Below are 15757 nucleotides of genomic sequence, written 5' to 3'. Positions count from 1 at the left end.
TGTGCGGACTGCACAGGCTAATCTGGGACGGCATTTTACGCACATGTATTATGCCCAGTTTTGTCAGAACAAGACACATATGAGTGTAAATATGAGATTTTAATTTACACCGCTTCTAGTTAAGGGTTCATGGGATGATAAAATAAATAGAAATGTTAACTCTGTATCCTTCATGGTTATTTAACTTGGTACTTTATAAAAAAGGACCGCGCAGGATTTACATTGTTTATTCTAATGTATACCATGATGCAAATTAAATGGAGAATACAACGCATTTTACAAATAAATTTATATTATTCAATAACCTTTTATTCTTCTTATATGACATTTAGTACATAACTCTGAGAAAGCGACAACAATTTATGAAGAAAAATAAAGGAACATGATATATTATTTCAATAAATAACAAGATAAGCGATAAAATGTAATAAAAATGCTTGCATAGTTTCATTTTTTGCAATATTTCAGATATTTCATTTTCTATCTAAAACGATACAAAGTGACTTGTAGTTATGATTTGTTTAATATAATAAGACACTTTCCAATAACATTCACTCAATTGATATAAGATAAAGTTTGATACAATTAAATATTTTAATTTTCAAATTGAATAAATTAAATGTGTTTTGTGAATTGTATCGGTGCATGACCATTAAACAATACTCCAATTAAGCCTTATTTTTAGACAGTTAAAAAACGATTTAATAATATAAAAAAAACTCTTATGATTACAACAAAACATGGATACTGACTATACTTTTAAACTGTAAAGGCCACGATGTACTTCTTAACGCTGGCGTATGAATCTTAAGTTTCAGTTTCGGTTTCACCTCCGTAGAACGGCATGCCTTTTACGTTTGCGCATTACTATGACGTCGTTCGCCTTTTCACTAAATAAAATTTAACGTAATTAAAGTTCGGGTCAAACAATGTGGTCATTTTACAATATTTTAATGCAAAAGTAGTTCTCAGTGCTGCGTTAAAGTGAAAACATGTCACATGCGAACAGAAAATGTGCGCATTTTGAAGTGTATGTGATCCTCCCACGTCTGAAGTGCATTATGTTCGGACCAGGAGTGTGCACTTCTGGCTAATTTACTTACTACACTCACCCAAGTTGGGACGAATGCTAAATTATTGCTTCAATTTCCAGCTATTAAGTTTTAACTGAAAGATATACCAATTGAATTTGGCGTTGTTGTGTGAGGGGAAGCCGAAGTACGCGGTGTAAACTCAAATTGCCGTTATTGTGGTAAACAACAAATCTCCGTTGTCTAAGTGAGAATGCACCAACCACTGCGCAAACAAGGCAGCCTATAACAAAAATGGTCATGAACAGATTATAAAGATCGTTTGATTCTATGCGGACATCATATTCAGCGTGCTATGGAACGATTAAGAAAGAGCCACGATACATGAATAAATAAATATATATGTAATTATCGGAACATAATGCATTTAGAATTTGAACAAAGTGTAATATAATATCAAAAAAGCTTATTGATTAAGTGATTTAAATTTACAGTTCGAGCTAATTAATACTATAATACGAAATCATGTTCAGGAATCTATTCAACTTTTTTTTCTTCCACCAAAATATACTTTAACTAGAGATGTTAATATTGTTCGTATACATCATAGCCATGACATCAGGATTTTGTAATACGCCATATACTGAAATGCATGTCAATGAATTCATGATGCTTGAATCTTATAGCTTGCAAATCAAAATGGATTACTCTGATAATTTATTAATTGTTCTTCATTTCTTCGAGCCGCAGCTAGATTGAAATCTGTTGCTAGGTGAATATTAAACCATTTTGTAAATAAATTTAAATCAAATTGAAACAAGAGCTGTATTCGTGAAACACAATGCCCTCTAATGCACCGCTTTGAAGCCATATATTTGACCTTTGACCTTGAAGGATGACCTTGACCTTTCACCACTCAAAATATGCAGCTCCATGAGACGCACATGCATTCCAAATATCAAGTTGCTATCTTCAATATTGCAAAGTTATGACCAAGGTTAAAGTTTGGGACAGACACAAAGACACACACATACAATGATAGACAGGCCAAAAACAATATACCCCCGATCATTCGATCCGGGGGCATACAAATATTCTCTATTGCTTTTTTCATTTCAATTACAATGTGACGTTAATGTTTATTCTAAGTTGAATGTCTTATTATTTCTAACTTGTCAGTGCTTGAAGACTGTATCACATCTTTTTTATGTGGTGTTGTTTGTATTGTCCAGTTGTGTATGGTAAATGAGTCACTTGACTTAAAAAGAGTAACGTAGTATGAACATGAACCATAACGTTTCTTCCAAGTTTCATTAGTACTATACTTACTATAGAAACATGCAATTCCAGATATAAGAAAAAATCAATTTAGATTACACATATTAAGGAATGTTTTAGCATTTTCTTATTTCGGAGGAGTCTTATTTACTAAACAAATAAAAAATCGTGAAAACCAATACATTACATGATTTGTAATATTTAAACGGTGTCAAATCCGTCTTCAAAGTCAGTGTGCGTGATTGGAGGACTCTGTCGCATATCGAGAGTAAAGTCAAAGAAATTGTGCTAAGCCTTCTAAATGTACTCGTTACAATCGAATGAATAATTCAAAACGCGTATGCCTTTTTTCAAAAATATTTCATCACTAATTGAAAAAGCTGTAACTTGCATAACCAATGAGAGTCGTCGTGTACATGCTATCTTAGGCATTTTTGAACGATAAAATATCAACTATGCATAATGGTTTATTTGTTATTAAGTTAACTGAACTAATTCTATAAATTCAATGACAGAATAAAAAACATTAGAATCGTAACACTATAAAACATGTAAGGTTGTAATTAGTAAGAATGATATAACTCCATAACATAATCCTATATCAACATCAGTTGTGTATAATATCAACAAAGATGGAAATAAAAATGTCCCATGTCTAAGCTACACACAAGACACAACAAGTGTGAGACAATAAAAAAAAACTATTGTATAACCTACTTTTCACGTTTGTCACTAGTGATAGCGACAAAAAAGAGGTGGTCTACAGGGTCAATGTGTGGCATTTTTACCGTACTTTGCGATTAGGGCGCCTCTAACCATCATTCCACTTTCCATTGTGTGTTTTTTCTGGATCAAAATATTAATTTCGTACTTGATTCGATAAAACGATAACAAATATGTCGCGGTGGCGGGGTGGATATGGTGCTTGATGTCTCGAGGTCCCGCGGTCGAACACCATTATGATCGCATCAAAGACTCTAAGTACTGTTTCTAACCACGAAACATGCTCTGGAGTGTCAGCATAAAATAAGCGCATTTGAGCTTTATTTATAGGTCTTAACTAAACTAAAACAAGTATGCAATTTAAATTTGAAAGGGATTCTTTTATACCTAATAAGTGTAAACAGTAATTGTTTTTTGCCATTGCATAATGCCACATGTTTAACCCCACAAGCTTAGATTAAATAATACTCTTTTTCGGAAACCAATGCATTCTTAAGCATAGTCTTTGTTTCAGCATGAATGCTCTTCCTAAAAGGAAATAAAAACTCAATTAATGTTATAAAGATTATCATAGATCAATATCTTAAACTGAGACTAAAAAACTCATTCAGGAGACAAGAAACTCTGGAGAATCTTTGTCCTATTCTTAAGTTCTTCTTACATTTATGGAAATCAACATGAAGCATGAGATTTTAGAAATAATAAAGATACATGAGCCCACCGTCCGACAAATTAAACTTACGATACAGTTTTTTTTCAATTAGTATAAGCGCTCATTTTTCGTATGTCTCTTATTTCAAGAACAAAATGAATATTAAAATTGTGAGCTAAAAACTATTTCGTAAATTAAAATCGACGAACGACATGTACAAAGACCGGCGCTGGCTTTGCATTAAATAAATCCAGCTGTATAATCATATTTATTTCAAACTTGAGTTTCTCCAGGCACCGTTTGAAAGTATTTTTTAAAGAAACATTCGCTACGCAAACCACGCGAACACATCTGTTTTATGTCGACGATAGTGAGAAGACCAATACCTTTTTACACAATGAGGCTTACATTAACTCATTATCTTTATGGGTCAAAATATGAAGTAAAGCAAATGCTTTAACATTGAAACAATATTCCAGTTTTTCGAAGATTTGTATAAGGCTAAACAAATAGTAATAATTCTAGTTACGAGTCAGACCCAAATCTTTAATTCCCGACCATGATTTTGTTCCCCAAAAATTTAAATAAAACCGATGGTAAGTGACAACGAAAAATTAATTTCTGTTCCATTTTGTAACGTTTTCAAAATCCCATATATAATCAATCATTAGTCAAAAGTATTTAATTTCAAACATCATTTTTAAATTAAAGTGTCGACATATGAGGCGGTTCATCATTTTTAAATTATAGTGTCGACTTATGAGGCGGTTCAATCAAACATGCCATAATTATTTAGGACAAAATTGTGACACATTGCATTTCTTTTGCTGGGATATTTAACGGCGTTTCATAACGACCTCACACCGATTTATGACTTCATTGAATAATGCAAAATAAAGACAAACAGCATTTATGGCCAAAGTAACGAGAATTGTGTTTAAGAACTAAAGAAAATCTTTTTATTTCAACAAGAACTGCGATATATCAGTACACAATGGATGGGTAGCTGGTGATTGTGAACTATGGATGTACTTCAAGTATCCACACTGTTATGTTCGACATTTATATTATAAACCTGTAACATTATCATACTGTCCAATACTTTATAAATGTATTTTATCTTCATCATCATATAGGTAGTCATATTAATACAAACAATGGAATATGTCAGCCTTGTAAATGTTAGTTCAATTATTCATGCACGAATGACGCTCCGTAGAATAATACACATCTACATGTAGCGTTTGTTTGACATAATTATCAATCTCAAAAGTATGTTCGCACGGGTTGAAGTTCAATCACTGAAGTAAGCTTTCACTGCACAAACGAAACATAACTGTATTGATTTTAAGATAGTGCATGCGTTAATTGCTGCACGATAGTATTGGACGTATTAAAGGTGGTATGGATAATAAATACAAGAAGAAAACAATAAGTTCTTCCAGATCTGAATAGATGTTCACTTGTATATGCAGTCGTTACCATGGGCGGGTAGGGGCAGGTAATAGATGTTCACTTGTATATGCAGTCGTTACCATTGGCGGGTAGGGGCAGGTAATAGATGTTCACTTGTATATGCAGTCGTTACAATTGGCGGGTAGGGGCAGGTAACCACTGTGAGGACTTTGCTTACATTCAAGTTTTTGTTAACAATAATGTGGATAATACCAACTCAGTTCGATTGTCCCATAAACAACACCACAACAAGGTGATAACATCGGTCGTTTTCGGAAAGCGGTGAAATGTTTGAGATATGCCGTATGATTAAACCGTTCTAAAGCATGACTTTTAGTAGCTTTATATCTCTTGATCAATATTTACAGCCTTTTGAGAGACTTGCTGTTTTTAATATTGCTTTGAGAAATATATATGCACTTGAAAAGTGAAATATTAGTTTGAACTCGTGAGGTTAATCAAACGCTTATTTCCAGTACATGAAATGAGTCAAATATTTGTGAAATATTTAATCGAACACGTGAAAGACCTACAACGTCCAGCTCTTCGTTAGCAAAAACAGGTGGATAGTGAAAGACAGAGTACTTTTGTTCACACAGTTCTGTAATGGTATTTCTCGTCTTAAAGAACATCTGTTTATGTCATCATGCACTGCCTTATATAAGTACACAATGGGCGGTCAGCTGGTAAAGAAGATCTATGAAGATGACTCAAGTGACCGTACAGGTATGTCGGACATAATAACAGACACCCATTCAACACTTAATGTACTAAGTGTACGTTTATCATCTTATCAATACATACACTGTAAGTTGTTTAATACCACCTCTATACATGTACAAACGCATCGGGTTCTATGGACTTATAAACATTTATATGAGCCTCGTTCTGGCGAAACTGGGCTTAATGCATGTCCGTTAAGTGTCGTAACAGACTAGCCTGTACAGTGCACTACAGTACAGGCTAATCAGGGACTACACTTTACGTGTTTTCATCGTTTTAAGGAAGTCTCTACTAAACGTAAATCCAGTTTAGGCGTTAATTGTCGTCAAAAGCTAATCTGGGACACATTACGCACATGCATTTAGGCCAGATTTCCCAAGAACGAGGTTTATATATAAATATTCCAAATTGTCAACCCAAAGAGCATGTTTAATGTGAAACAATTCTTGTATCGTGTATAGTTAGTTCAAGCAATAGAGTAATTATTATTTACACAAATATAGCACAGATGTATTCTTACGATTCATGCGTCAATTTCTGCACAATAGTAGCGAATCTATTTAAAGTGTTATATATAAAAACTAGAGTAAGTTTAAACTATATCTCCATTATTGATGTATGTATGAACCCTTCGAAGAAGCGGCGTACATTGCTTTGCGACTATCCGTCGGTCGTGATGACGGTTGGGCCGTAGAACTTTTTATTTTCGAACGATCTCCTAAGGATCCTTAGACTTACCATCATCGAAAAATGGCCAAGTATTTAAGGAAAACCCTATCCTTGTGAGGTAAACAGGTCAACGGTCAGGGCACAGTAAGCTTAATAAATAGCCATTAACAAATCCATTAAGAATACTTTCCATTATTAATAAACACCATTGCAACCGTGGACAATGTATTTCTTAATTATCGGACTGAACGATAGTGCATGCCCTGAATCCGTTCAAGCAAATAATCATCAAGGCTATTAATCCTTTTTCGCAGCTGTTGATGTTTAAAAAACAACCTTCTTGCCAGATTTATTTTCGAAGCTTTAAATTTTTCAGCTTGGATTTTGCATTCTGGGTGACACGAAATATTGATGGTAAGATTTTTCTTGTCATGGGTAAATGTATAATACGCTGCTATAAAAGCAGCATTGCTTATTTTTGTTTAAAGGTAATACAATATATCATCAGGTCAGATATATTCAAATACATGTACATTCAATTTGCTCTTGATAATTGTTTTGTTTCATTATGATATTTTCTTTCAGAAGTTGGCATGAAGCCTTCTTATTTTAAGTATTACAACTTTTCGGACGTCAATGCATGCATGTTTTTACAAAGGTCACATTATAAACACGTTAATTTTCACCACGTTGTAATTTGATTTAATCACACCTCGATACCACAAAGTAAACATAAATTTTCATCAAAAATATATTTGACCCAAACTGTAACGGACACCAAATTATTCTTGTGGATAAAAGCTTCACATACTTATAAGCTTCCCAGCGACTCTACCAACATTTGCATGTGTAAACCTTTACGCTATACATTGCAGTTCTTTATGCTGTGAAGCACACGGGGTACCGTTACAGCTGAAATAAGAAGCCGGTGTCAAATTGTGCCTAGATTTTTTTCTTCTTAAAGTTTCGCGATACAAAACTATGTGTCCCTGCGAGCGCTAATGATTAGAAACAATGTTTTTTTCCGATTTTATAGTGGGAACTACAACAATGTACATAAAACGCATTGATAAAATATCTTTCTTTATGCTGTTTTTATGTTCGTATATGTCGATATGAGTTTAAGTTCTCGCTTAAATGCAGGTATTATGAACTATGCATATAATCTGTATTTTTTAAAAATAACGCTGAAAGTCGTTAAACACAACGGCGTGAAACCTATCACATAAATTGTATTTTAGTTCAGTCGTGTAAATGATGTTATTTTGAGAGAAAAACAGCAATTAGCACGGTCAGGTAATTATTCATATTTTTTTAATTATTGTTGTATTTACTGTCTGTTGTTTTGATATATTGAGATAATGTTGTGAGTGCAGAATGCGGTCGTCTAAATTTGTATCTTTAAACACGTGTTTAGTCTATAAAATATCGACGATAATAAGAACAACTTACACGTTTGTAAAAACAACGTCAACGTTAAATTCATGTTAGTTATGCATATTTCAACAATTGCCATATATGGCATAATTAAATTATTTTTCAAAGTGATATAAATTTATTAAATAACTTATTTATAATCAGTGAGATTAAATCGTTACTTCGGAGACTTTTGATGAAAAACTCGATGTTATTCTCGTGGCAATTGTGCATTCCATGCATTTTTCAGTTATATCAAAACATATATTTTTACGCATAATTACATTTAAAAACACAAACAAATTTGTTCTTTATCGATTTCGTCTTTAAGATAATTAGATCTAATTAGTGAAGTAATTACTGAGACGTATACTAATTTAACAAAATGCGAATCGCGTATACGATTTAACTTTGCTATGCGCACCTGTCGCTTACATCATTTGACATTTTAGCAACATGGCGGACTATACAGAATTAAATTGTGACTCGGCAAAAATGGCAAATAACGTCGTAAACGATCGAATTAACGATGGAGGTTATACATTAAGAAAAAATTAATGAAATGTCTGTGATAATCAACGATGCATAAAAAAGATAGTAACAACATTATTTATTTAATTGTAATCTACTCCGTGGATGTATGTCACGGAAACGAGTGTTTGCATATTGTTAGCGATCAATTTACTCGCAATGTTATTTTAAACATCTGGCAAGGCAAGATTATTGTTAGAAAATGGGATAAAACAAACAGGGTTTCATTTATATGTTAGTGGATCTGGGTATAATCAGATTAATATGCATATATTGCTTTATTATGTTTGTCGTGCTGTACAGTTTATTGAAACAGCATGGAACTTAAATGTACATTGCAAGGTAAATATATTAATATAAATCATAGTAAGTTTAATACATCAATTACCATTAAATGTGCGTGTTTATATGTTATTTTTTCCACAACTGCGTCTGATGCGATTACAGGTTTCCCCGTAATTCAGGTATTCAGGGAACGTTTTTGCCCTTTTTTGCCTAAGCTGCGCACCAAAATGCCCTTTTTGAAAGTAATGCGCCATGCCCCTTTGCCCTCCTGGGAAAAACACTAGACTATGTACAGTCTGAATGTCACCACGGTATGTACAGTCTGAATGTCACCACGGTATGTACAGTCTAAATGTCACCATAGTATGTACTGACTGAATGTCACCACGGTATGTACTGTCATACCAGGCTGAATCTCTCCTGATGTTTAATGAATGGATTTCTGCAATGTATAGACCCACTTCATCTCATCAGAGACCAATTCATACCACATCATACACTGACTTAAACTCAATACAGGAGGTACCAATATAATCTCAACACGGGATGTAAAAACTGAATCTACCTACTGTATATAAATAAATAACATTTAAATTAATACAAAAGCCAAAAATAAACGTTTATGTCGTTGAGAATAAATATCACAAAGACATAAACTTGACTGAATCTCATCACGGTATTTAACAACTTATATTATCATGGTATGAACAGACTGAATCTGACCACGGTATTAATTGACGGAATCTCAACCCGATATGAACAGATTGTCATCACGGCTTTATGAGACTGAATCCAGGAACGCGTTGCACATAATAACATTTAAACCGATACGTTGAGATTATGTCTTGATTAAAACACTACTTTAATGTATTCATATACATTTATCTCAACCTTGGTACGTGCAATCGTTTTTGCGAAACGAGGGTTTCTCTTAAAATAGCATGTTAAGTATGAGCTCTCAAAGCCAATTTTAAAACATGTCCCCGATATTTTCCGGGCCACCTTGCACACGAATCGTTCATTAATGTCGTTCTTAACGTGATTGTATATATCAATGAAAGTTTTTCGTTTAAATGCTATTCATATGGACATTGCATATTGACTTTCGTATAACACTTTAAGTCTTAAAGCACAACGGTCTGAATTGAATTATTTAAATTGTACCGTCCGTGTAATTTATTTAATATAAACCATATGCAATCAGCAATTAAAACGGTTCGGATAAATATTAATATTTGTGAATATTGTGTCTATTGTTTCTGTTGGTTGGGTAAACAGGGAAAATTATGTGCGTGCAGAAAGCGATCATCTCTGTGAAGGATCTTTGGATACTCGTTTATACAATTAAATATCGACGGTTACCAAACATCATTTAAGGTTGTAAAACAACATCCGAGTAGTTTTCTAAAATAAAACAACAGCCTCACATGTCATAGTTAAAGTATCGTTCAAATGGATGCATATGTGTATATTAATTCATTTTGATCAAGTGTAGGCAGTGTTTTATTTCAAAGTCAGTTTCTGTGATCTATGCAGCATTTATAAACGCATATATATTTATATCGTTTGCAAATTAGTGTGTTGTTAATTAATATTAATTATTTTTTGCCATGGTTATAATTGTGCACTCTTCGGAATATGATGGTAATAAAACATACTATTTTATATTACTTTGCAGTGTACAAGTGCGCAGTAAGTCCCGATGGATCACGGCTGTTTGTGACCAACTTCTCGCAAAACAAGCTCCTAACCCTGTCTATGGATGGGACTGTCCTGTCATCTTTGGACGACCCCGCACTTCGTAGGCCTACAGGCATACACGTGTCAGAGACAGGACTGCTGCTGATATGTGGCTATCAATCACACAGCGTAGTCCAGATGGATGATGATGGGGGAGTGGTGACGCTGGCTTCCAAGGAGGATTGTCTGGATAGACCAGATTCTGTATACTACAATGCGATTACTGGCAGGCTGATTGTTGGAAATCAGAATGGGAATATATTGGTTGCCAAAATAAAATGTTAAAATAGTGGTAATTTATGCATATTAACAAGCTATTAAGCATCATTAAAAAGCTGAGAACGCATGTTGCTGGTAAAGAGTATAATTAATTTTGCTTCTGAGTCAAAGGTAAACTCGGCAAACTAACGGTTTGTTAGTTGTAAAAATTCTGTTTGTGGGGCAATGGCAATGTATGATGATGTGGATGCCTGTTAACAGCTTTTCTTGAGAGATCAAAACATTTTAGTATGCGAGAATGTTAATTATCAATGCACCCGTTCCTATGTACCGCATATTTGACTATGCAATATTTAAGAGATGTTTAAATAAAGTAAAATGTCTATAAACTCTGTACAATAAAACACAATATTTGAAATATAAGTATGATATTTGAAATAAAGATAATAAAACTAGTACATATGTAGGTTAGGGTTGAAATCGGATAAAAAGAAATGCTTAGAAAACATTCACTGCGTCGAATGGTATAGCTATTATGCAGATATTTGTATTCGATACCTATCTGGGCACGTATTCACGAGACTTGAAGATAAAATTTCAGGCATTCCTTAATTAAATAAAATTTCCTGAATTCCTAGCAATTTTTTATAGCATAACATGTTTTAAACAACTAAATGTTTCTAATGTAATTACTTTTATATAAAAAAGAAAACTATTTTGCGATTTGCTCTTGTGTGTACATATTATTGTAAGAGTTCTCTTGAGAGCTTTGGGAATACCAGTCCTTGTATCCTAAGTATCACCTATATTGCATTGTCTTTATTTTTAAAAACAGACAACAATGCGAACGATTAAACGAATTCAATTGTTGTTTTGTTAATGGAAGCATGATGATGGGAACATGTGGTAAAATTGTTATTTTTCAAAAAATGGTATATATATATATACAGGTACATATTATACTACTTTATGTATTTATTGTTATACTATGTAATAATTGTAATCCTATTCATGTACAAGTTTATTGAATATGTAGCATTCAGAATAGTAACAGATGCATGGCACAAATTCAACCCGTTAGCGTGCGGCTGTGCTATCTGTGATACGTTGGACAGAATCACGTGAATGAATGAATTTACAGAGAATATTATGCATACCTGCATCCGACCTATTAAGAAACATAAATTAATTTAATTTATAGTCTTTATAATAAAGACTTAACATTGATTTATGATATTGACACGTTACTTTGCTTCATATTGTGTTAAACGAACCGCATGTTATAGTTTCACAAAGTAATGCTCTTACTTTTATTTTATGGACTAATAACTTTAGAAGAATAAGAAATATTATAAAATCTCTAAATGAGGTAAGACACGCCTTTTTGCGGTCACACATTGAAAAATCATAAATGAAACCGTAGAAAAAAATTCACGATTGTTACGATTTGGTATATTTTATCATATTCAAAACTTAATGCTACATTGTGTTGATTGCTGTATTGTTGTGTGCGTGCATATTAGTTTGGTAAAAAAATAATAAAACTAAAAATCACGAATGTCTCGCATTGTTATGATCATAAACTTAAATACATTTCACGGTACCGCTTTAGGTTGCTATTGCAGATGTTCTTGGAATGTAGCCGCTATTTAAGGACCACGATTGGACAATGCCTTATACAGGACAATTCATACTGCACTTTACATATAAACATGAGTAAAGCTTTAATCGTCGTATATGTAAATTATTGAACCACAGTTGAAAATAATAGTGGTGAGAGCAGATTTTTCACAAAATCATATTGATCGCCGTGACCTAGTGGATAAGGCGTCCGCCTAGGGAACGGAAGGTCGAAGGTTCGAGCTCCATGGTGAGCGTTTGTCGAAGGATGGATGTTTGTCATGGGACTTGTTTCGATATGGCCGGCTCGTGAGCCGCGAGCGTTAAACATGAATGGTTACCGACTTCTATCCGCCTGGCGCCTGGCATAGTGATAGGAGTTGGGAGGTACATGGTATACACGCAAAGGTGTCTCATAAGCCAAATTGGCTGGCCCTTTCAATAGGGGTGACACTATAATAAAAAAGACCTTTACCTTTTTTGAAGCATTTGACAAAACTCGACCTACCTTACATGAATGAAGAAATACTGTTATCAATGGTTACCTTTCAATCCTTTGCACAGTATACTGTGTATGCATATTAAAAATTATACGAGTGTTTATAGTAAATAAATAAAAAAGTTAGATGAAACACATAATGCTAAATTCTCGCTAAAAATATACAGTTTTAAACAAATATGTATTTGCTATTCAGCAAACGAACTAGAGATATGTCACGTTTGAAATTTTATTTTAATCGATCTGTATTGAGTTGCATAAAAAATTATTTCGGCAAGATTTCAATCAAATACTAACACTGTGAATGAACAAACACTGTCACGTGACCCCAAAAGTCAACGTCAGTAGGCGTTTTACGAAGGAAAACAGCCGCACCAGGTAGGTTTTTTGTCAATATCTTCGCTGATCGTCCTCTGGCTTTCATACGACCTAGGGCGGGCAATAAGGCATGCATAAAGCTTGCGATCGGTATATCACGCGTTGTGTGTGTTTCTTTGGTTTTCGAGAACACTTTGGCGCAAATTTTCATTTAAGAAGCAAACGTCAGTAGTAAAACATACAAAAAGTCGGTGTTTACACAAATAAACGATCACAGAACTATCTATGCGTTACCGGACGAACATACATTACATATTTCTTCGCGTTAACAAACGAAAATATGTGTCGGATAATAAATATACGTTTAAAGAGAAGAAACAAATATGGCAAACGTTAGTAGTACATTTAAGAATGGCAAACGTCAGTAGCCAAAAAATGCAAACGGCAGTAGCCGAATATATGCAGGCGGTCCTTCAACCTTTTAGACACACCCATAACTATGTTTACTTATATAATGCCATTTATTTTAACAAGTATTATATTCCTGTTCAAAACAGTAAGATTTATAAGCTTGGAAGTATTTATTACCATGCATACACAAGAACTGCAACTGTGCTGTATAAATAAATACGTACGAAAAGTTAACAAGTTCCTTTGAAATTGCACGTTTATGAACGAATATGGTAAATGATATGGTGCGAGCGCGACACACGTGTGTGTGTTGTTCATGTTAATTTCCCAACAGTCATTGTCAGCTGTTATAAATAAAACATTGATGCCATAAAATGATTACATTACATTTTATTTGCGACTTTTTGAAGTTTAAAATCTTATTATTCGTTTCGAATTTATAATTGTAACAAGAAATAATTACCCCGTAAAAATTATATTCTTAAACGCTATCCAATGTCTATATCTTCGAATACTGTGTTTACATTTTACATTAGCTGTGTAAAGTTTCCTAACATAACATAAACTGGACGATATCAGGGAATTGTACCAAATGAACGTTTTTGTTTTAACTGTATAAACCAAGTGGAAGACGAATATCATGTTCTTATGTCATGTAATCTCTATGAAGATATTAGAGAAAAGTTGTCCACAAAGATATTTGAAATAAATCCGGATTTCTCTGAGTATAGTGATGATAACAAATTCTGTTACATATTATCTAATGACGAAATCGTTAAATACAGTGCCAAAGCTTGTCATGATATACTAGTCACCAGACAAAATACCTTGTATAGATAGATAATATTTTGTAGATATGCGATGCTTACTGTACTAGTGTGTTTTTGTTTTATGTCACATTTTAAACAAATGATTTTTATCATATCATGTTCTACAGTGTTTTTATCATCATTTATGTCATAACAGTTGTATATATATGTATATTTATAGGTGTGTCTCATAGCTCATACTGAGTGGTTTTATACATGTCTTTAATTTTTACCATATTTTTATATGTGTATCTATACTAACATGTATGAAAGTGAGACGTTAATAAACCATCTGTCTGTCTGTCTGTCTGTCTGTCATAATGCATACCGCTAGTGTTTAATCGGTATATTTAACCTGTATTTCAGATATGTCACATGTGTGTCGTTTTTGTGGAGATGCCCTCAAAACCAAGTGGGGGTTAAAGCTGCACGAGGACAGGCATCTCGGCTTGTCAAAATATTCATGCTGTGATAAGCAATTTAGTAGAAAAGAGAGCCTCACCAGACACATGTGAGTATTTGTTAAGTAAAAGACAAGAAGCATTAACTGACATTTTTAATAAGTATCGGAACATATTCATGTTCACACCAATTCATTCATAATGTCATTAACGGGACTCTGCCACTATAGTACCCCAACAACTCTGAAATGAAGAATATAATATTAGTAAATAATACATGATATAATAACGAGAATATTTCGTGTGAAATGTATCAAGTCATTTTAAGATGAAATAGTTAACACTATCATTCAGTTTGTTAGGTTATACTGTTAAATGTTCTGCATAACATTAACAGTTGCATAGAAATCGATAATTTGTCGTGTCTTCATTTGAGCCAGAATTCGTGAGCTTGATCCCCGCTTTGGGTTTAAATTACCATCTCGGCTAGAAGACGATCACTCCGCCCACTTAATTACGCGATATTGCGTTCAGAAACAGACGAGCTAACACCAAAGTGACGTATATGCTCAGAGATAACGCGACATTCTGCGTGATTGTAATACACAGTTAATCCCTTATAACATTGGAATAATTGTTTTGTATAATTTATTGATTTGAAAATGCAAAAAAAGGTTAAAAAAATAATCTTACCTTTATATAATAGGTATTTCAGTAAGATAAACACGCTCTCAGACGTTATGGTGTTGATGAATTGCATCAGCTTACATCCTATAAAGCCTTTTTTGTATGGATGTAAATAATCTGTATACAAAATTCGTTTATTAGCGACAGCATTTTATTAAAATATGCAAATTATACGTATAGACATCTCAGAAGACAAGTAATTCACCATTTCGATGTTTTGTTATTCCGGTAAGGTTTTCAATGTAAGATACTGTTTTGCGTTATTTACTTTTGCTTTAGATAATAAGGCA

General features: G+C 33.4%; 1 protein-coding gene and 1 long non-coding RNA gene across 10 annotated transcripts in view; one reads left to right on the top strand and one right to left on the bottom strand.

Moving 5' to 3' along the window:
* Nucleotides 1-15757, bottom strand: part of LOC127872857 (uncharacterized) — a 42214-nt gene that overhangs the window by 1878 nt on the left and 24579 nt on the right. The window lies entirely within an intron of this gene.
* Nucleotides 1-15757, top strand: part of LOC127872851 (E3 ubiquitin-protein ligase TRIM71-like) — a 53279-nt gene that overhangs the window by 13256 nt on the left and 24266 nt on the right. Inside the window, exon 4 of one of the 9 annotated variants that reach the window (XR_008045813.1) lies at nucleotides 11190-11489. The exons of 5 other annotated variants lie outside the window; for them this stretch is intronic. Coding sequence is in view for 2 of the 4 variants with exons in the window: in XM_052416271.1 (XP_052272231.1) it covers nucleotides 10577-10788 (212 nt within the window). In the remaining 2 variants the exon portion in view is untranslated. Of the gene's footprint in view, nucleotides 1-10576; nucleotides 10794-10893; nucleotides 11490-15757 lie in introns of those variants that run through there. 3 more of the 9 variants (XM_052416266.1, XM_052416271.1, XM_052416269.1) reach the window with 3 other exon arrangements.

Source organism: Dreissena polymorpha, chromosome 3, assembly GCF_020536995.1.
Source record: "Dreissena polymorpha isolate Duluth1 chromosome 3, UMN_Dpol_1.0, whole genome shotgun sequence".
In the NCBI taxonomy this organism is placed as follows: domain Eukaryota; kingdom Metazoa; phylum Mollusca; class Bivalvia; order Myida; family Dreissenidae; genus Dreissena; species Dreissena polymorpha.
This window is presented reverse-complemented; position numbering and strand designations above follow the sequence as displayed.